The sequence below is a fragment of the Tursiops truncatus genome, chromosome 7 (genome assembly GCF_011762595.2).
Source record: "Tursiops truncatus isolate mTurTru1 chromosome 7, mTurTru1.mat.Y, whole genome shotgun sequence".
Taxonomy (NCBI): Eukaryota; Metazoa; Chordata; class Mammalia; order Artiodactyla; family Delphinidae; genus Tursiops; species Tursiops truncatus.
Window position 1 is genome coordinate 81929201 of NC_047040.1, and position 23443 is coordinate 81952643.

A 23443-nucleotide genomic window follows, 5' to 3' on the forward strand; every position below is an offset into this window, starting at 1 on the left:
GTATGTATCCACAAAAAGTGCCACAACCATAAAACAAACATCAATGCATCTTACCTCTATCATTATATGAAAGGCGTGCTTGTGAAGAAAAAACACAGGCAAAAGAAATTACGATTTATATCCAGAATGAAATGAAAAATGACACATCAGTTACAAAAGTGAAGGAAGGAGAATAATGATTTAGCTTTTTAAAAGCTGGCAATGATCCAATGTATCATATTTTTTAAATGAGAACTGAGAACACTTTCCTTATAAACAGAGGAAAGTAATATATTCTTTTTTAAATCTTGGACATTACCTATCAGATAAGAGGTATTATTATATAGATGACTCTAGTATGACCCCAAGTTACCTGATCCAATGGACTTCAAGCCAGCAAATAAACTAAACCTAGTCTTAAATAATTGTTACTTATTTTTCTAAGAAGTTCTAAGGACTAACTATAAGAGTTTTTTTAAAAAAAAAGCAATTTAGCTGAGAAGCTATGCGTTGGAATTGGACTCTGGACACCAGAGGGCAGTACTGCCTTTAACAAAAACTGTAGGAGCAGCAAAAGAAATTTTTATATAGCTAGAGTTAAGTTTCTCAGACAGTTGTCCTAAGAATCTAGAATCTCCAACTTCCTGAACTGCTTCATTCCCCTCTCATGGAAGACAGGAGAATCCTTACAGTGAGACAAAAAAACATTTCTGGTGCCTATGTGAGTGTGTGCAACATAAATAATACACTAGGGAAAGAAAATAAGATGGGAGAAGAGTAAGATCAGAACTGAGTAGAACACCGTGACAGACCAGGCCTACTGTTAACTACTTCCCCAGCTACAATCCAGAGTGAAGAGGGCAAGCAGTGGTGGCCCTGGAAGGAAGCATCCATGCATATTTTTCAGGCTCAGGACACTCAGATTCTGATAAAGAACAAGATTTTCATTTTCCTAGTCATCCCACAACAGGTAAGGAAGGGCCCTAATTTAAAATCAAGAGAAATATTGTCACCAGTGTAAAGAAAGACTTCGAATTCCTCCAAACACTCGACTATATTTCCCAGTTTCCAATATTTCTACAGAGAACAAATAGCACTGACGAAAAAGATTTGACAACTTGTTTATATGTACCAGTTGCTTAACTAGTTTTTCTTGCTTCTTGATTTTCGTCTGTGATAATGATTCAGGATTATTTAATAATTCATCTAAAAGGCTTAGCTAATCCCACTATCAAAACATTTTATCAGTACTCCAAAGTAAAATTCATCCCTTGAAAGAAATACATGCCAAATGAGTAACTAGACTGTAGCTTCCAAGGCTTAAACATCTCTGTTTTTCTTTTCATACCAGTGCTTTCAGAGACAAAGATGCCACTGTAATAACACTGGGCAGGTAGGTGCTGTGCATGCATCTTACCAAAAAAGTGTACCTTTGCTCAATATACCTCTCAACAAATGAGTATTAGAATAAGCTATAGAACGATCCCAACTAAACAAAAGACACCAAGAGCAGGCCTCAATGCATAAACTATGTTACAAAATAAGAGGCAAAACAGAATCCAAAAAAAAAATAATTCACCGAAATACACAAATAGATAAAGAGTAACCAAACAAAGTAATCTGTATTCACAACTTGGAAAATGAAACTTGAATATCATGCACTGTGACTGGAGATAATAGTGAAAACCAAATCAGCACATTAATGTCAAGTAATTAGGTTGCTGGATGAGAAAGAGCCTTGTTGCTTATTCCTTAAGGGGAAAAGAAATTAACTATTGACAAACATCAGAAAGGAATGAATAATACTTCTCTATTCATTCAACAAATCTTTACTGAGCACCTAGTTTGTGCCAGGCACTGGCTACCCAGGCTCTCATGACACTTACTATAGTGTGGGGAAGAAAGACTAATCAAAGAACCATACTAATGAATGCATAATTATAAAATAAGAGCAATAAAAAGCAATTTAGTTACCTTGAGCACCTGTAAAGAGAAACCTAACTTATACTGGGCAAGGTAAATAAGAGAAGACCTCCTGAGGAGAGGATCCTTGAGCAACGAAATAAGTACTAGAGGGAGGCAGATAAGGTGGAAAAAAACAGTACTGGGACACATCCTAGATTTCTGTCTTGTACAACCAAATGGTTACTGGTTCCATTTACTGAGAACCAGGTCTGAGAGAGAAGATCATTACCCTTGTATTGTTAAGTGCCTGGAGACATCTAAGTGGAAATATTTAGAACGCAGTTGGATAAACAGAACTAGAATACAAAGAAATCTTTCTAGAAATATGGATTTTACATGCTATAAATATATGTGAAATATACTATAAATTTTCTCTTACCATTTAAACCATTCCAAGATTTATATTTATATATAATTTTTTTAATAACTCACTCAACAACCTCTTTGGATGATCAAGAAGAATTAAGTAGCTGCTCAACAAAGTACTTGAAAACTGACAAATTCTGAATTTGTCTCCTCTTAAATCATATAATTATCTTACATTCTAAGACATTTTACAATTGCAAATTTTAAAAAAGACTATTGCCAAGCAGACAGAAATAGAATATGTAAAGAAATAATATAGTATGTGTATCAGGACAAATGCTTCTGAGCTAAGGAAAGCAAGACATTATACATTAACAGATTTAATAATACTGATACTGTCAAATACACAGCCATGATTCTATCCAATTAGGTCTTCAAAATTACTCTATGATACACCAACTCCTACTGCTCACACCTTAACTCCTTCCAAAAGCAAAGCATGAAGGCAGACCAAGGTGGATGAATGAGGATTCTGAGTAAGTTCCCTAAGAAGTGATTAGCTCCTCAGGGTAGTCAGCACTGGAGCTTCAAGTCTGAAAGAGAGACGGCAAACATGCCTATTCTTCTGGCTGCTGCTCAGGAGCATCAGGTTTATTACTGGGTACAGAAGAAACTTTATTTTTATTTAGCATTTGTGTTCTGCAAGTGGAAAAAAGGAAAAGGACCGTGCTATACATTAATAAATTGTGATGTGATAAAATGGTTATGTTTATCTGCAAGGCTATATATAGTCACTATAAAAACTATTTTAAATGTAAATTATGTACTCTGATCCCTGCCTGTATCCTACTTTAGTTTTTTATGGACCCAACCTAATAATTTACTGAAATGAGCTATTCAATTAAAATTACTTCAATGGATAATAATAATCCTTGGACATAAATGTCCAAGGCTTTGCCATTCAGCAGACTGACTCTAGGCAAAGTCACTTCACCTATATATATACATCATGGGGTATTGAAAGATTACACTGAGTTAATATGTATAAAGTGCTCTGTATAGTGCTTGACAGAGTACTCAAAATGAAATTTTTTATTATTTGAAATTAACTTCAAAGTATTGACACATATATATGCCAATATTTTGAAATTATTTTCAAGTAAAATAATTTCAATAAATCATTTTTAATATTGAAATCAATGGTTTCAACAAAAATTCTTCCTTTGGAGTACAATTTTGAGGTCATTGGCAATTAACGGCTAAAACTTATTGAGCACTTAAAATTAGCCCAGCACCCTAGATGTGGCTCTTCTCCCAATCACTATAGAAATGGAATCAAACATTTCTCCTCCTTTCCTCCATCTTTGCCCAAAATTGTTGAAGCAATTCCCTTTTTACTCTTTTTACCCTTCCTCTCCAAGCTGCAAAGTCAAACAACCAATCAACCAACCTATGTTTAGTACACCTACATGTTAACTGTAGGCTCCCTTAGAAGGGCCAGCAAAGACTGTCCCTGAGCCACTTAACATTATACATCAAGCACAGCGCCTGGCATACAGTAGGTGCTCAAGCAACAGATGAATAGTTAAGCAAAAATAAAACAAACCAACCAAGGTGAACCCAGCCTATCTGATGCAAGCAGCTTTCACTAACAAATGGACTTCTTCATTTTTATTATCTCAAATTAATAGAAAAAGGTTTGACAGCAATGAAGTAGCTAGGAATGATGGAAGAGATCGAGGATGAGGTTCAGGAAATAAAAAACAGAGAAAAGCAAGCTCACTTCTTCCTATCTACCATCTCCTTGCCAGACAAGAAAAAGGAGATATTATGCACTCTGGTCTATATGCATCAGTCCCATTTGCAAATTGGCAAACAACGTGGGGCCCTTCACAGGCCAAAGAAAAACTGATTTCAAGATTTTAAAATTTAATATGTCATTTTTAGAAATAAGGTGCTTTGAGTAATTTTAATGTGCAGCTTTAACTTGTTTTAAGCTTTTGATACAGCTTTTTTTTTCCCCCTTTCGCTCCTTCTCCCCTTCTTTTTTGCTTTTGGACACAGAATTTCAGCCAACCTCCAAGTGGGCCTGTCTGTACATTTGTAAGAGAAACAACTTATATACACCTAACTAGAGTAATACTTTGTCAAGCTGCATATCTATGGATAATTTATGATACTTCTCCCTACAATTAGTTTAGAAGTATATATAGAAGTAAGTTGTGGGACCTCCCTGGTGGCACAGTGGTTAAGAATCCACCTGCCAATGCAGGGGACATGGGTTCGATCCCTGGTCCAGGAAGATCCCACATGCCACGGAGCAACTAAGCCCGTGTGCCACAACTACTTGAGCCTGCACTCTACAGCCCACGAACCACAACTACTGAAGCCTATGTGCTCTAAGGCCTGTGTACCACAACTACTGAGCCTATGTGCTGAACTACTGAAGCCCGTGCACCTAGAGCCCATGCTCTAGGCAAGAGAAGCCACTGCAATGAGAAGCCCACGCAATGCAACAAAGAGTAGCCCCGCTTGCTGCAACTAGAGGAAGCCCACGTGAAGCAAAAAAGACAACACAGCCAAAAATAAATTAAAAAAAAAAAATTTTTAAGTAAGTTGTAATTTAGGTTATCAGTACAAAAATAATGATACAAAGAGACATTTGTAGTAGCCCTGTACTATTTCTCAGGCATATATGGAAAAAAAAGAAAAAAAGGTGCTCAAGAGTTAGGCAGTAGAATTATACCACCACATTAAATATCCTAAAATAATACAATTAAAAACTATTTGTGAAGTGTAGGTTCTAGCTCTTAGCAGAAACCTAACACAAAATCTAAGCTAATGAAACATCAAATTTTGGTATTTTATGAGAATACATTAAAGCTCCACTAAATTTCACTTAAAAACATATCATACAATCAGAATGAGATAGATTCAAAGTACTAAGCTGAAAAGCTGTCGTCAATATACTGTTAAAAGAAAGCAACTGTAGAATAACATTTTATAGTTTACAAAAAAGAAAAAATATATATACTCAAATGAGATTAGAGAAAGATGTGAAAAGATACACATCAACCTGTTAAAACTGGTTATTTCAGGAGATTGATAAAGGAAAAAGAGGAAGAACAAATGATTCTCTCCTTTTCTTGGACATACTTCTTTCTGTATAATTTGCCTTGCTATATAACAAGCAAGCATTTGTAGTTAATTTTTAAATGGAAGAGAAAGTAAAAGAGAGAGATGTGTTCTTAAACTCCAGCCATTCAGCAATCAACCTATTTCAAGATGTGCTTCTACAGATGTAATATTTATTTTGTAAGTATAACTTAATACTAACATATTAAATATTCAATAAAACTCGGTAAACTTCTCCCTGCATCTTCTCCAAATAGGGAAGCAGCACACTCTCCTAAATTGACTTGGCTGAATAATGTTATGCTACTCCTTTAGTATCTTATTAATTTTAAATGGGTACATATATAAACTCATGTTCAACAGGAAAATACTACAAAGCATTGTCACAGATGGCTTGGTTTCTCAGTGGATAGTAATCTCACATACCGTGAAACGACAACCTATTATTACTTTAATATTAAGGTCAACAGCATTGTTTTGTATGCAGAACTCAATATTCCAAACATCTGAAAGCCTTTAGTCAGACCAAAATCTAGACAAAATGTCATGAAAATGTTACGTCAGGACTGAAGAGATTGATGTCATTTAAAAAGTATTAATGCTGCAATACTTTAGTGCTATTATATAGCCTTCAAAAATTAACAAGAAACTAACTTCATACCTTGTTAAAGGTAGGTAATTTCTAGCCCCTAAACTGCATTTTCTTATCAAGTGGTATTTTTTATCAGCACAAATATAGATTTTATAAGAAGGAAACTTAAGCTTACATATGGTTATGAAAGCAATGCAAACAGTTTCACTGAAACCACATTAACCACAATAAGACTTCTTAATAGAGTCAATGCATCAATTCCCTCATATTCATGACTCACTGGTACTAGAAAAACCAGTTTGCATTCAATTTACTTACTGGAGATTGTAAGAGCATCTACCTACATACAGAAAGACAGTTTCAGGACAGGCAAAAGAAAAGGTGACCCAGGTAATGCAAATTAAAAGGATGCTTCACACCTGTGATTACAGAAAGACTCGAATAATGGCATTCTCTTATAAAAACCTGAAATACTTCAACTTATTTTACCCCCAAGAAATAAAGTCCTAAAGCACATAAAATGTTTATTAAACAATTCCTGGGTATACTGCATTATCATCTTAATATAACACTAAATGAAACAATTCAGCAATTCATCACTTACAGAATGGTTATTACATACAAACACTGCATGAGATACAGTAGTGACTACAATACATACCTTGTCTTTAAGGAGCTTATAATAAAGTATGATAATGGAACATGCTCACAAATGGCCAGAACCTTTCTCAACCTAAGTTATTTCATCTGAGTCACGAAAGAGAGAAACTGACTTGAGCACTATTTTCTCAATTCTTTCAAGGATGGCACGTGACTAATACCATTATAGATACATATGATGGATGGCTTAGGGTGTAATGGAAGAAAAGAATCAAAAGGCAGACAAAGTATGGAAGATAACATGCCATGTTCCAAACTTTGTATTCTTGATGTTGGATCACTCAGAACCCTCAAAAATTTTTAAGCACGGAAGTAACATAATCAGACATGTAAAATGTTACTGTATAGCAATAGTATAAATGGAGAGAGAGAACTGGAAACAAGAAGACAAGCTATGAGACTACAGAAATAATCTCAGCCTCCAGCGTAATAATGTCCTGAAAACCACAGGATCAGAAGGATGAAAAGGTATTGGAGTTCATAAATAACAGGGCTAAGAATAGGAGAAGTTGCTGTCTCCAAGGCTTTCACCCAGGATGAGGGGAAGACAGTGATAACATGAAAAAGTGTTAGAAACATAGTAGTTACAGGTTATAAAGAAAGAAGAATGGCTTATTTCTTAAAAAAAAAAAAAAGCACAATTACGTTTTTCTATGTCTTTAACTATGATAGATGTATTTTAGAATATTTTTTATTTTAAAATAAATTAGAACCATAATTAAAGACCAGATTTTAAAGCATGTTTATTCCTGTATCACTTCAAAATACTAACAAAACCAGAAGAAACTTTAAACAACTTGATGTCTTAGAAATAAAGAATCCTACCATTTAAATGCCAGAACCAGCTTATTAAGAGATGTATGTAGGTATGTCTTAGTGCTCCAGAATACCCTGTAAGACTGATCGTTTACCCACAAAGAGAATAAAAGACTGAGATCAGACCAATGAATGAGCACAGTATATGTAATGTTAGCTTGTTCTGCTGAGAATCACTGTAAATTCTCTTCAAATATAGTTCTTATTGTAGGAATGATCCATCAATAAGCTATTACCAACCTTTAGCCAACGCTTTAAGAAAAAGTTTCCCTAAGAAAAGAGAATGACAAATTTTATGTCATTGTCTAAAAGTGAAGAAATTAGAAGGAAGATTGTTGCAGAAATGCACAACAAGAATGTAAGATCTTTTCCTAACTGGTCTTGAAATTAAACTTTGAATATGGGGACATGAATATGGGGTGAAATGCAGAAGACACCTTAAGACTTCAAATGTGTAGTATGTTTCCCCTACCGACTTCTCCTGTCCCTCAAAAAAGCCTTGAATAGCTAGGGCATTGGCACTATCAACTCAGAAGCACAAGAATCTTTACCTGCAACCCAATCAATGTTCATAAACCCTATTCTAAAATGTGTGCTAAAAAAATTTTAATGGAAAACAGATGACTTGTTTATTTCCCCTTCTGTCCTCTGTGAGACAATATGATCACGTTATTGCCCACTTTAGTAGTCAAACTACTCAACATCCCAAAATAGGAAAATAAATTCACTTATAGAATGATTTTGAAATGGCAGGGATGTTTACTGAATTATCTGAAACAGCAAAAGCGTCTGCTTTCTGAAAAAAAGAGAGGCAGAACAGCATAAGCAGTAAGAGCAAAGCTTTAGTGTCAGAGAGTCCTTGGTTCAGATTCCAGCTCTGATACTTGTGAGCTTTGCTATGTCTCAATTTCTTTATCTATAAAATGGGGATTATAACACTACATAAACAAACCTGTGAGGTAAAATCAGATCAGTCCTTTCCACACCTGGCTGGTCACCAGAACTGCCTGGAAAACTTATTAGAAACATAATATCCCAGGCCCCATTCCATACTTTCAGGGGCGTGGTCCAGGAATTTGTAATTCTTAACAAATTCCCAAGATGATCCTTACATACTGGTCACAACTTGGAAATCATGGGGAAATTTTTATGTATTTTTTGTATATTTTTTATATATATATTAATACATCTATGTAACTTACCAGTACTCTACTACACTGTAAATGTTCAATTAATGCTTGATACAATTATCATTTTTTTGAAGCAGAAATAAAACTGAGTATTTTGTAACAAGATGGCCACTAAGTAATCTTGCAGAAGTAGTCTGCATAAACCGCTCACCAAAAATTAGACTTACAGCATGATTCTATACCGTTTCAAACAGTGAAAAATGACATATATGAAGTTCCACACTGATGACAATGCTCCTTTTCCACAACACAGTTTATGACAGAAGGAAAGCATAAAGTCAGGCATGTCTTAAATTTTTCATAACAAAGCCTGACCATTCCAGGTCATTCCTTCACAAAACTTTTTTAAGTTCATTCCTTATTTTTCAGCAATTCATACAATTCATGCAAATTCACTAGAGAACAACATAAACACTAAATAAATGTGTACAATAACATTAACCATTGCAACAAATATCTAAAACCCACAGAGATGGATACTCATTGAACATTCCTAGTCCTTATTTATGAATAATAATGCATCTTTCCTTTTTAAAAATCCAAACCCTTGAATTAATTAGCATTTCTAAATAAAGTGGCCTCAAATATATGATATCAAGCCCTTTAAATAAAAATGTCCAACCACACTTTTTTACCAATATTTTATATAAATCAATGTTATCTATAGGATTACATTATTATTTTTAAAGTTCTATTAAGAAACTTAACAAATTTGTTTTTAAGTGTAGTTTCCAGTTTGTTTCTATCATATCACAAATCCAGGGCACATTTAGACACTTAAACACTCTTTCTTTTTTTTTCTTTTCTTTTCTTTTGTGTTAAATTCACAACAATTTAATCACTAATTAGAGACAATATAAGAAAACAAAACAAAAAAAAGTAGATCTCTATGAAGCAAACTGACTACTTTGCAAAATCATGTACAGGAAATAATCATTTTTGAAAATAGAATTATATAAGCCCAAGGCGGCATCGTTATTTATGTCATTACAATCTGCACAAATACATTTAAAATATTCTTTGCACAAATATTTGTTGTACCCACCATCAAAGAAAGTAAAATGGAGCTTCCTAAAACCCCCTATCGATATATTTTATGTGCCAAATTTAATTTCCATTTGTCCATAACTCTCCTTTTGAACCAGCATCACAGACTTCTGAATTGATATGATTACATTCAAATTGGAGGTTTAGAAGGAAGTTAGCTCCCACATTTATTTCTGCTGGTGATCCTAATAAAGGCAACTGCTCTTAGGTTACTGAAAGAGACAGTTTCACAAATCAATGCATGTCACCAACAGTAAATACTCATTCTGTTAAATGTAGATATCACATAAAAAACAGTTACCACCAACAGAAAGTAAAGTGTATTCTATGGACACTTTGGAGTAAACTACATATATTTATTAGGCACTAAATTTTTAAAATTTTAAAGTACTTCTTAAAGTGATTTTTAACAAATCTGCAAGTTATCTACTAATGTTAAAAGTTAAAATATTTCAGCTGTACAAAATAGTGTGTTTACCTAATTTACTAAATGAGGAGTTTTACCTTTGGGCTTATTTCTTCATATACACATCTTACAAAGATTACAGGCATCAATGATCTAATGCCAACAGATTGCTTCAAGCACTGAGAAAGGAATATGTTATGTAAATAAAGCTTAAAGTGAAGAAGTTGTTTTGGTCATTAAATTATAAGACTTTACCATTTTCTTCTACCAAGTTTTAACCATTAATCCTAGTGGTATTAGAGAAACAAAGTTAAACCAAGAGATCCAGAAGGCTGAGGTAATCTGATCTTAAGAGTCAAAAGAAACACAAAAAGACATCTCAAGCAATTAAACCAAAAGTTATCATGTTTCCTCTGCCTGTAGAATAATAACTACTTATATTAAAAGTCCTTGTAAAGCACTGAATCAGCTCCAACTGTCCACATGACAGAGAGTGAGGAAAACTTCAAGAATTTATTCTGACTACCTACCCACCACACCTATATTTTCAGATATATTCGGTGTCAAGGGAGGGAGAATCAAGGGCATTAAAAAAGTTTTCAGACTTCAGTACACGCTTGATATGCTGCAAATAAAAATATATACACTTGGAACTACAAACAACACATGATGAGAACTGCTGCTCCTCTTCCCAGAACAAGAATTTTATAGATATATCCTCTTGATGCCTTTGTGAAACTTCTCTACCCCACATTCTTGGTTACCTTACTGGGTCCCTCACCATGGTTAAAAGGATTTTTTGGCAAGTAGTTTTGAAAAAGACACAAAAACTTAGGAGTGGAGGAGAAAATAGAAGGGAAAGAAAGAGCTATGATATCACTTCTCCATCATCAATTACTTCTTAAGAAAGACAGCAGAGTATATCCCACATTTTAAAGTACTATGATGACAGTAAAACTCTCCAAAGAAGAACAGGAATGGGAATACTCTTTATTCTACTACACTTTAACCCTTAAACTTAGGACACAGCAAATTAATAAGTTTGCAAAATTAGCTATAGTTTCCATGACAATAAATATGCAAAAATTAACCCCAAAGGAAAATGATTTGTAACAATCTACTATGGTTTCACCACAGTAGTATTTCTTTAAAGTGTAAAATCTAAAACAACATAAAGTACAAGACAATAACTTACTTGAGTTGGAACAAGCACAGGAGGATAAGCCATCTTATGATGCCTGTACACCCAAAATGCACAAATGACAATCCCCGCAATTAGCATAAGTGGCACCAAAGAATAGAGCAAGATGTTGTAATAGGGTGGCTTTGGTGTAACTGGATTCGAAGTAGCTGTGGAAAAGAGGAGGAAGAAAACCACTCAGATTTGGTCGACAAAATTTCACAATAAATATTTATTATAGCATCAAATTTTAGGAGAAAAAATAAAGAGTAGGAGAAGATGGGAGTAAATTATTCCATCAACACAAACATGCTTTGTTTTCAGTCTACTAGTTGAACAGACATATGCATTTTCCCTGTGAACTTACGCTGTGTGACTTCCATCTCCGGAAAATAAGAAAACCTTTCATTACACATATTGCCCTCACAGCAACAAAAATATACTTCAGGGCTATCTTTTTTTTCTATACAATCAGTCCTATAAACAAAAAGAGGAGAAATAATTAAAATCAACATTATTACTCTGAATCTACAATAGGTGTTTTTCTAAAGTTCTCAGAGATAAAATAATGAATAAGTCATTTATAGTCAACTTTGAGATTTTTATTAATATTCAATAATCAATTCTTAAAAGTCAAAAATGTTCCTTGAATCCTATTATTAAATCTCATCAGAAAAATAAATCAACAGCTGATTTTATAACAATCACATTGGCTCCTTGAAACCACTTCTTTAATTTGGTTTTTAATGATCAATCTAAGGCAACCATCTTTTTAATTGTTTGTTTAATTAGTAGAAAAGCTTGAAGAGGAACATAAAGCCAATGAAGAAGAAATTTGGTCTAAGGGTACTTTTACTCACAGGAAATACAGCTTTCCCATTTTATGAATACAAAAACTGAACACTATATATAAAAAAACTGTATGTGTACACATATAAATACATACCTATACGCCTATGTATACATATAAATACACAGGCACAAAATAATTCGTGTTCATATCTCGTGGCAGAACATATTTCAACATCAGAGACCTAAACCAGGCTTGGGAATTAAGCCATTTTTGCAGGAGATTTAAATTCCCTGAACACGATGAACAGGGTTAAGGATAAGCAACAAGAGCAATATGTAACAACAAACATACAGGCCCTAGTAACTCAAAAAACTGACTGGAGGTGGGCTCACTTAAGGGGTAGGGGGAGGCAGTCTTTTATATAGGACCTGAATTACTGAAAAGATAGGGATTTAGCATCTAGATTAAACCCTAATCAACCACTAAAAAATTAGCTATAGCTAGTTTTTAAAATCAGATATTTAAATATTGCTAATAACATCAGGTAGATTTAAAGACACATTACAAATAAACTGTGAACTTTTATAATGGCTGTTAGAATAACAAGGTTGAATTTAACTCTAAAGGGAAAAGCTCAAGAAATTTCAGGGAGAAGGCAATTTTAATAAAATTAAACTTTGAAATAAAATCTATACCAATGTCTATGTAGTAGAAAGTAAAAGATAAATGAAAGCTAAATTTCTAACAATTTATAAAGAAAAATTTACAAATTTAATATTTAGAATCATGAATCAAATCATAGGTTAACATGATTAAATACCTAGCCTAGTTAACTGAAGTAAATTATCAATACTTTTCGCCATTCAATTTCATTCTTTTTACCACTGTCTTTTCCTCCACACTTTGACATTTCTTGAATCTTCTTTTCCTTTCTCTTATTTATGTTACTACCTTTAATATTTGTTTTTTAATCAAATTCAGAACATAAAAGCAGAAATTCACATACTTTTAAATTGGCATTTAACCCCTAGAAACAAAGCTGATGTAGTAATTATCACTGTAAGAGCAGGCATTTGCACTGAACAACTCACTCACATTATCGAGCAAAGTATAATCTCCAGTAATACTGGTTTTAGGTGAGAAGCACAGTAGCATTTTACAATAAAAAGAACAGGGATCCCTGATTTCAACTAATTAATAAAGACAGTTTTGAATAAAGATGATCTCCAAACCTCATTTTTTCCCCAACTTCTTCCTCAATTTTTCTTTTTTTATAAATTGAGATATAATTTGCTATAACATTATATTAGTTTCAGGTGTACAACCTAGTGATTGGATATTTGCATATATTGTGAAATGATCACCACAGTAAGTCTAGTTAACATCTCATCACCACAGTTACAAATTTTTTTTCTTGTGAATTGAACTTTTAAGATTTACTTAAAAGTTGCTAAGTTCCTTAGCAACTTTCAAATATACAATACAGTATTATTAACTATAGTCACCATTACATCACATCCCCCATTATATCCCCAGGACCTATTTGTTTTATAACTGAAAATTCAAACCCTTTTGACTCCCTTCAACCATATGCCCACCCCTCACCCCCGGCCTCTGGCAACCACCAATGGTTCTCTCTATATATGGGTTCTTTTCTTTTTTTTCTTTTTCTTTTTTTTAAAGATTCCACATACTAGTGAGATCATATGGTATTTGTCTTTCTCTGTCTGATTTATTTCACTTAGCATAATGCCCTCAAGGTCATCAGTGTTGTCGCAAATGGCAAGATGTTCTTCTTTTTTATGGCTGAAAAATAGTTCATTGTATACATAGACCATATTTTCTTTACCCATTCAACCACTGACAGACACTTAGGTTGTTTCCACATCTTGGATATTGTAAATAATGCTGCAATAAACATGGAGGTGCATATATCTTTTCAAGTTAGTGTTTTCGTTTCCTTTGGATATATACCCAAAAGTGGAACTGCTATAACACTGCTATTTTTAATTTTCTGAGGAACATCTATACTGTTTCCCTAGTGGCTCTACTTACTCTTTCATAACAGCAAATATCACTTAATTATCACCTCTGTTAAGAAAGAAGCTAATAATCAGAAATACAGCTAAAATGTATAATTACAGAGTAATAATCCCCAGAAAATTCAAATATGTAGAAGTATATCCTAAATACTAAATATATACCTAAATGACCATTTTAATTTTCACCAAAAGTGGAGCTAATTCAATTTTCATGAGTTTATTCAACACATTTTACTACTAATCACATATGTCCAATCAACCACAGATTCGTGGTAATCTATTAAAGCCCCTGAAAGTGGATCAGGATGTAGCTAGAGTTCCGTGAGTGTATTAGTTATTTGGCTCCAAAAAGTCTGGTTATCTAGGATTCTGTACCTTCTGCAGTCATCAGCACCCACCCTCAGTGAAAATCCTGTGGCCCAGGCAGTTTAAGTGATCGGCCAAACATCTAGGGACACCTTGCAGAAAGATCACAGGCAGTCAATGACATATCCACTATATTTTATTTCCAACAGAATAAAACAATTTAAACAAGATTTTTTAAATAAAATGTAGCTTTCTATGAGAATTGTGTTAGTTCTGATGTAATTCTGAATGTCAAGTTAAAATGTCTCTTGGGATAAAGAACAAAGGCCTACTCTGCAAGGAAATGTAGTGAGATCAATTTCTTCCAGATACATAAAGAGGGAACTAAAAGGAAATTAAATACTATGATTAAGCTTTATTCTCCTTCAGGATAGATTTTCAACAGATATAGTCTCTCTTAAAGCAATTTTAAAAATCCTTTTTCCTTAAAATTGGTGTTTAAAAAAAACCTATAACCCTACAACATAAGGAAAGAAATGTTTCTTATCTAAAGTTCTCACTACTTGATAGATTATTCAAAGTATATTAAAGATAAAACATAAACATGCTATATTTATTTTTTTACTTTAAAATATATATCTTGTCATTACAACATGTTATAATGGTCTTCATAATCCCATCTTAAAAAAGAAACATTTAAGTGAAAATCCATGCATTGATCTTTCTCCTTTTAAAAAAATGGGGGAGGGAAATGGAGGAAATGAAAATTATTCAACACTATCATAAAAAAATAAAATGTGTTCTTACCTGTCATAGCAGTTGATATCATCCAGCCAACAACCTTGCTTCACTATTTCAATGGAACCAGAAATATTCTTCCAGGTAGCAAAACAATGCCGCCGTTTGTCTTTGTCACCATAACAGGATTCAACACCAGTTCGATTGGTTCTATCTCTTTCCCAATTAGCATTATAGAAAATACACTCCTGAGTTTCTGATCTACCAAGTATAGCACCTATAAGATAATAAGACGACAACTTTTAATATAACTGTATTTGTTCCTAAACAGATCGTCTCGTCTCCCAGTATATGAAACTTCAAATCTTCCTGAAATGTCAATAATTTACTGCCTTACTAGTGTTATAACATTGGGTTCAGGTTTCCAGGTCAATCTCTGTACTTTAAGTATAATAAACATAATAATAAAAAGCAACCACATATATCACAAGGTTTCTCTGTAAAAGGCCAGTTTCACTTAAGAATGTCCTTGATGGAAAGCAGTACAATTGTTAATTTTTTAAAAATCTTGACCCTTGAGTAGACTTCTTCTCAATATTCTGTGTGACAAAATGGGAACTAACCAAAAGCACTGCTGCTACACACTGAAGTACAATGATTGCCTCCAAAAAAGCCCTTGCATGATTGAGTTGTGAACTAAACCAACCAAGGCTATTCAGACAAGTATTTGGCAGAAATGTTCCCAAAATGAACCAAGTAAACCTGTTATTTCAAGAAAAACACCTGACAGTATGCACTGCCAATAATAAAATATGAGTTTTCAAGCAAAAATAAGAATTTTGGAAAATTTGTATTTACCACCACAATTAGCCTGACACCTTCCCAATACTTAAAGAATTTCTGATGAGTGGTGATATTAACAAATGTGACTTTTAAATACAGAATAATGAGATGTGCCAATATTCAGAAAGTCTATATAATTCAGAGAATCAATATTTTCCAAGTGAATTATGTATGACGTTTGAAAAACACTCATGGGCAAAAAATCCATACAAAGTTCAAGACAGCCAAGTAGATTTTAACGTTACAGAGGACAAAAAGTTCATTAGCGGTTTCAGATTCCACACTGTAACTAACTTTTAAGAAACTATCTCTTGGGCTTCCCTGGTGGCGCAGTGGTTGAGGGTCCGCCTGCCGATGCAGGGGACGCGGGTTCGTGCCCCGGTCCGGGAGGATCCCACGTGCCGCGGAGCGGCTGGGCCCGTGAGCCATGGCCGCTGGGCCTGCGCGTCCGGAACCTGTGCTCCGCAGCGGGAGGGGCCACAGCAGTGAGAGGCCCGCGTACCGCAAAACAAAAACAAAAACAAAAAAAAAAGAAACTATCTCTTGTCTTACATGGAAAAGCAAGGGAACTGGAATACCCAAAATAATTCTGAAAAAGATGTACAAAACAATTCATACTGTTTGTTTTTTCGTTGGCCGCACTGCGTGGCTTGTGAGAGATCTTAGTTCCCCACTCAGGCATTGAACCTGGGCCATGGCAATGAAAGCGCCTAGTCCTAACCACTGGACCACCAGGGAACTCCCCATATTACTTGTTTTTAAGAGTTTTACTAAAGCTTCGGCAATCAAGACAGTGTGGTCTTAGTGAAAAGACAGACACACGAACCTACAGGACAGGACAGAGAATCCAGAAATAGACCCATACACATACAGTCAATTGATACATAGCAAAGGTACCAATGCATTTAGCAGAGAAAGTCAACAACTGACGCTGGAACAATTGAACATCTATATGCAAAACAAAGAACCTCACCTCATATCAACTCATAGCTCATGCTATATACAAATTAACTCTAAACAGATCACAAACTCAAAATAAAACCTAAAACTATAAAATTTCTAGAAAAAATGAAAAATATGGTGACCCTAAATTATGAAAGATTTCTTAGAACACAAAACACATGAGCTACAAAAGAAAAAACTGGTAAGTTGAACTTCCTTAAAATTGAAACTTCTCTTTGAAAGTTAAGGAAAAAAATTCAGACTGGGAGCAAATACTTGCAAAGTATATACCTTAAAAATAACTGATATTCAGAAAATATAAAGACCTCTCACAACTCAACAATATGAAAACATACTACCCAATTTCTAAAAACTGAACAAGAGATTAAAAGACATGCTTTATCAAAGAGATATGAACGGGAAATACTACATAAAAAGATATTCAATATCACTAATAATCCACAATTATCTTAAAAAAGGATTAAAATATTCCTCACTTTTCTAACTATATATCTGTGTATGGCCAAATTTCCTTCATATCAAAACAACACAACAGATTGTTGTATCACGAACTGAGTGGAAAAAACAGATATAAGAATCCAGTTGTCTTCTACTAAAACAATTATAAAGAGATCTGTAACAATTCACTAATTTTTTTGTTGTCTTGGAAAATATTTTTCATAAAAACCTATTCTTTTGTTAACATATAATGGATTTATTGTCACTTCTAAATAACTTTTTTTAAAATTTTCTGCCTTAATTTCTAATATGATGAATACTTACAGATACAAACCACATAAAAACTCTTTGGGGTAAGTCTAAAGAAGTCCGAGACCAAAAAGTTTGAGAACTGCTGCTCTACAGTGCTCTAGCACAGAGATATAATTATAAGCTGATAAAATCTGTGGCAGTAATGGTGCTGTGGACTCCTCAACTACGGAAGAAATAATAGTGTGAGCGGACATGTAAACTATGGCTGGTAACTCTATGTCCATTGTATTTTATAAAAGAAGGGCTGCTACTACTATTCATCTGTATATAAACAGTAGCCATTTTATAAATTATTCCTTTTCAGAAACCTGTTGAAAGTAACAGCAAATTAAGTTTCCTCCTTTACTAAATAACCACAAAGAAATCATACTCTGCCCACGTTATCTCAAAACAGGGGATGGCAAACTTTTTCTGTAAAGGGCCAGAGAGTAAATATTTTAGCTTTTGCAGGCCATATGGCCTCTTTCACAACTACTCAATTCTGCCATTGTAGCGCAAAAGCATCCAGAGGACAGTAAATGAATGAGCATTGTTACATTCGAATAAAACTTTATTTACAGTGAAAATTAAATTTCATGTAATTTTTACATGTCACAAAATACTATTCTTTTTTTGATTTTTTTGTCCAACCATTTAAAAATGTAAATATCATTCTTAGTTCACAGGCTGGATTTGGCCCACAGGCTGTGTGGTCAGCTACCTCTTCTTTTTTTAAAGATTTTTTTTTTTTTTGATGTGGACCATTTTTAAAGTCTTTATTGAATTTGTTACAATATTGCTTCTGTTTTAAGTTTTGGTTTTTTGGCAGCGAGGCATGTGGGATCTTAGCTCCCCGACCAGGGATCGAACCCACACTCCCTGCATTGGAAGGTGAAGTCTTAACCACTGGACTGCCAGGGAAGTCCTGGTCAGCTACCTCTTGAAACAACACCCTAATTTCCACAGTCTAGCTAACCTGCCTTTCGTTTGTTTTGTTTGTTGGGGAGGAGTCTTCTGTGAACTATCACTTGTGTAATTCATGTTAAAAACCACTATTAATTATTTTTAATTTCCAAAAGAAGACTCCATTGGAGCATAGGAACAACACTTGAACTAAATAAAACTGACCTCCCAAAAAAGAACATTGCCTATAAAAAAATGCCAAATAGGTTTTATCTTTGGCGTCAATTCCAATCAATTAAGAGTGGCTGCCAGGAGCCATGTACTAAGAAAGATTTTGAGGTAAAGGGTTTTGAAATTAGTATAGAAGGAGGCGGGAAAACATCAGTATCTTTTCTTTGCCACCTCTGGTCTTGAAAAAAGATAAACAAATGACTATTTTCTTTATTTCTTTTAATACTTCTTTATATATATATATATTTTTTTTTTTCTTTTTTTTGTGGTACGCGGGCTTCTCACTGTTGTGGCCTCTCCCGTTGTGGAGCACAGGCTCCGGACGCGCAGGCTCAGCAGCCATGGCTCACGGGCCCAGCCGCTCCGCGGCATGTGGGATCTTCCCGAACCAGGGCACGAACCTGTGTCCCCTGCATCGGCAGGCGGACTCTCAACCACTGCGCCACCAGGGAAGCCCTACTTCTTAATATTTAATGGTAAGTTAAGATTTCAGATGATTTTCTAGATCTAGACTATCACTTGATTGATATTATCCATAGATAGAAAGAAAACTGCTTAATGGGGAAAACTGACAATCTTGCCACCCCCCCTCCTCAAGCTGATTGGGTAATCAGTCTCTATCCATCACGTCTCCAACTGACCACTAAATATAATAACATGATAATTATAAAAATAAACCAAGTTATATGTATTTTTATGTTAAGCTCACAGTGACTTTAAAGGTGTAGTTCTAAAAAGGATGACAAAAGTTACCTATATTTGCTAGTCTTTAAGAGCATCTCCCAATTTAAAATTTTCTGAAACTTTAAATTTCTACCATAGGTTTATTCTATCAAGGTAATTCCAAATAGTTAATATGACTTTCAAAAGAAATAAATGAACATAAAAGGTCTGTGTGCAGAGTTTATTATAATGGTTCTTAACAAATGATGGGCATCAGAATCCCCTATGTGTTTTCTTGAATTCATGTTTGAGTGCCATTTTGTATGCCCCAGGAATGAGTAGTTGAAAAGTACGTGGGGGGAAGCAGGAAAATATATAGATGTATAGATATTGTACGTATGTTTTCTTTTCTCCTTTTGGCAAAGACCCACTGGTGATCTAATGTTCCTCCCCAGTGAAGTACCACTGGCTTAGTAGACTGTGACCTGAACTTGGAATTCAGTTTACAAACTGTGACCTTGAACAAGTTACCAAACCTTTCACAGCTTTGTTTCCATATTTGATTCAATTTCCCTAATAAATCCATAATTATTATGGATAATTCCATAGTTTCATAACTCACACTCAGGCAAGTTATAGCAAATCAGTAAGTCTAGTCACAGAATTTAGTATCAGAATTATTTTAGATAATAGTTCTATTACTAAAGTACTGCTTATACATAATGACTCATACTGACCATTTCATTTTTCCTACCATTTAAGAAAGAAAAAAAAAGAAATACACAGGACCTGAAATTTGTTAGAACGTTTGGCCATAAAGTAGGCCTGTAAAAGTCATACTCAAAATCTGAAATACGCCTCCCATGAGGAAAAAGTAAATTTTACCTACTGCAACTGCATCTGAGGACAATTAGGGTTTTGTTTTTTGAAAGCATGAAGTATTAAAATAATACACCAACACTAATTTTACACAATCTCTTCCAGAAAAAGATGAAGAGGGACTACTTAACTAATTTTCTGAAGCCAGTATTACCTTGATACAAAAACCAAAGACAGAACAAAAAAGAAGAGGGGTAATACAGACCAGTATCTCTCACTAACTTAGATGTAAAAGTTCTCAAGAAAATTTTAGCAAACAAAATCCAAAACTGTATTTTTTTTAAAGTAATACATCACAACCAAGTACAATCTATTCCAGGCATGTAAGGTTGGTTTGATATTCAAAAATCAGTAAATGCAATCTGCCAAATAAACAGGCTAAAAGAGAAAAATCATATGGTCTATCAGTGTAACAGGAATAGATAGAAACTCCCCCAAAGTCACAAACAGCACCTACAAAAAAACCTACAGCCAACATCATACTTAATGGTGAAAGACTGAATGCTTTCCCTCTAATATTAGAAACAAGGCAATAATGTCTACTCCCACCACTTTTATTTAACACTGTACTGAAAGTTTTAGCTCTTGCAATAAGGCAAGAATAAGAAATTAAAGGCATACCGATTGGAAAAGAAGATATAAAACTGTTTCTATTTGCAGATGAAATGACTGTCTATTTAGGAAATTCCAAGGAATCTTCAAACAAAAAAAATGCTAGAACTAGTGAGTGAGTTCCGTAAGATCACAGAATACAAATCAACACACAAAAATCAACTGTGTTTCTTTATACTGACAATGAACAAGTGGAACTGAAATTAAAAATTAAAAGTACCAGTTACAATTGCTCCTAAGAAAATAAAATACATATAGTCTAATAAAACATATATAGGATTTTATGATGAAAAGTTATAAAATGTTGAAAGAAATCAAAGAAGACCTAAACACTTGGAGAGACATACTGTACTCATGGATTGGAAGAGTCAACATAATAAAGATGTCAATTTTCCCTAAACTGATATATAGGATTAATCCAATTCACATCAAAATCTCAGCAAATTTCTTTGTAGACACCTAAAAGAGCTTACTAATGTGTTGAAAAAGAATAATAAAGGGACAAATCACTCTTCTTGGTGTTAAGGCTTACCATATAGTTGCAGTAGCATGACAGTGTGGTACTGGTGGAGACAAAGACACAAAGAGCAGTGGAACAGATAGAGAACCCAGAAACAGACCCATACGAATATGCCCAATTAATTTTTAACAAATGAGCAAAAGAATTTTAAAGGAGGAGAGATAGCCTTTTCAATAAATGGTACTGGAACAGTGGACATGGTTCACGCAAATATTTCTTAAATGCTCTCCCCTTTGCAATCTAGCTAACAGTTTCTGAAAGCCCAGCTCTTGCAAAAAGCCTCCCAGGCTAAATCTCACATATGTGACAATTTTCAAGTTTTCTCATCAGAACTCCTCCTTCCCACAAAATGCACACTACTTGCAATCCAATATAAAATATTTTATATTTATTCATTGTTTTTAGTTAGTTGTCTATATAAGTCCTTTCATACATCAGAATGCTATTGGATCTAAGACTGTCTTACTTGCCCTCCAAACATAAACAGTACTTAATGAATGATTAAAATGTAAAAATGTGATGTGACAACTGAATTTTAAAAATCCACCAACTAGGGCTTCCCTGGTGGCGCAGTGGTTGAAAGTCCGCCTGCCGATGCAGGGGACACGGGTTCGTGCCCCGGTCCGGGAAGATCCCACATGCCGCGGAGCAGCTGGGCCCATGAGCCATGGCTGCTAAGCCTGTGCGTCCGGAGCCTGTGCTCCGCAACGGGAGAGGCCACAACAGTGAGAGGCCTGTATACAGCAAAAAAAAAAAAAAAAAAAAAAAAAAAAAAAAAAAAAATCCACCAACTACTACTGCACCCCCATCTCCTTTGAAACAGATAGATGGAATTAAAGAGTCTTTTACAATTAAGAATTGTATTAATTTCTTATCTGATTAAGATGACACTGTTTTTCACGGTCCTGTGACCAGCCTCATCCTATCACAATTTTCCTACGGTATGCAACCAACATTAGACAGAAAGAAAAGAACTGTTTTGACAACTTACAAATCTGAGGCTCACTTCTGGAAAAGTATTTTAATGCTGTCTGAAACTATCAACAAGTCATTGAGAACACAGTATAAACAGGTTACTACTGAATGCCTTCCCTAACCTTGTGCCTCCCAAAGGCAACTTAGTCTGCTAGGAAGGGTTAATGAAGTTGCAAAAATAATGAAAAGCAATTCTTGTTTTCCCTTCACATGTCACTGCTTCCCACCACTCTAGGGGTAGAACACATGTCCAAAGAGAATCAGCTATGGAAGGCAGATCAAACTGAATGATGCTTTTAATCAAAAACACTTTATAGTACAAATAAAATAAAATTGTATCAAAACATTGATACAACCCTCATGCAACCCTCAATACGACAGATACCCTAATTTTCCCCAATGAGGAGATATTTTAAAACTCTTTTGACCAACTTGAAATATACAAACCTTTCTATATTTGTATGAAAAGCCTAATGTATACTTATTTTAACTCATTAATTTAGTTTTATGAATGTTTTAAAATCATGAAGCACAAAACTTTTAAAAACAATTTTATTCAAACTTCACATACGTCTTTCAACAAGTGTCATCTCATTACCTTCTTTTTGAGTCATTTAAAAGTAACAAAACTTGAATTATCTTCATTTCTGTTTAAGTTGTTTGAGAAACGGTACTTTTTGAAGTCATACAGAATATTGTCACTGGAAATGTTTCTCCAAGCCACAAACTTCCACTCCCATAATACTAAGACACTGTTTTTTTCCCATTGTTCTATAGGTATATATTGTGATGTTCATAAAGTACTTACAATATTGCTCTTAAAAGTGAGATTTTAAAGGCTTTTTTTTTTACAACCTTTGTGAATAGTTTACAACAAATTATGACAGTTAAACAACCCTCCCAAGAATAATTTCTTATCTGTTTGAACTCTTTATTCCCCTTTTCCCTCAGGAAACTTCCACAAAAATTC

General features: G+C 34.2%; 1 protein-coding gene across 6 annotated transcripts in view; it reads right to left on the reverse strand.

Moving 5' to 3' along the window:
- ACVR2A (activin A receptor type 2A) overlaps nt 1–23443 on the reverse strand; it is an 86321-nt gene that overhangs the window by 20639 nt on the left and 42239 nt on the right. For 5 of the 6 annotated variants that reach the window (XR_012333128.1, XR_004527435.2, XM_019925528.3 and 2 more), the window contains exons 2-4: nt 15225–15432; nt 11644–11753; nt 11292–11446 (exon numbers count right to left, since the gene is read on the reverse strand). Coding sequence is in view for 4 of the 6 variants with exons in the window: in XM_019925528.3 (XP_019781087.1) it covers nt 11292–11446; nt 11644–11753; nt 15225–15432 (473 nt within the window). In the remaining 2 variants the exon portion in view is untranslated. Of the gene's footprint in view, nt 1–11291; nt 11447–11643; nt 11754–14486; nt 14570–15224; nt 15433–23443 lie in introns of those variants that run through there. The other variant, XM_019925531.2, reaches the window with a different exon arrangement.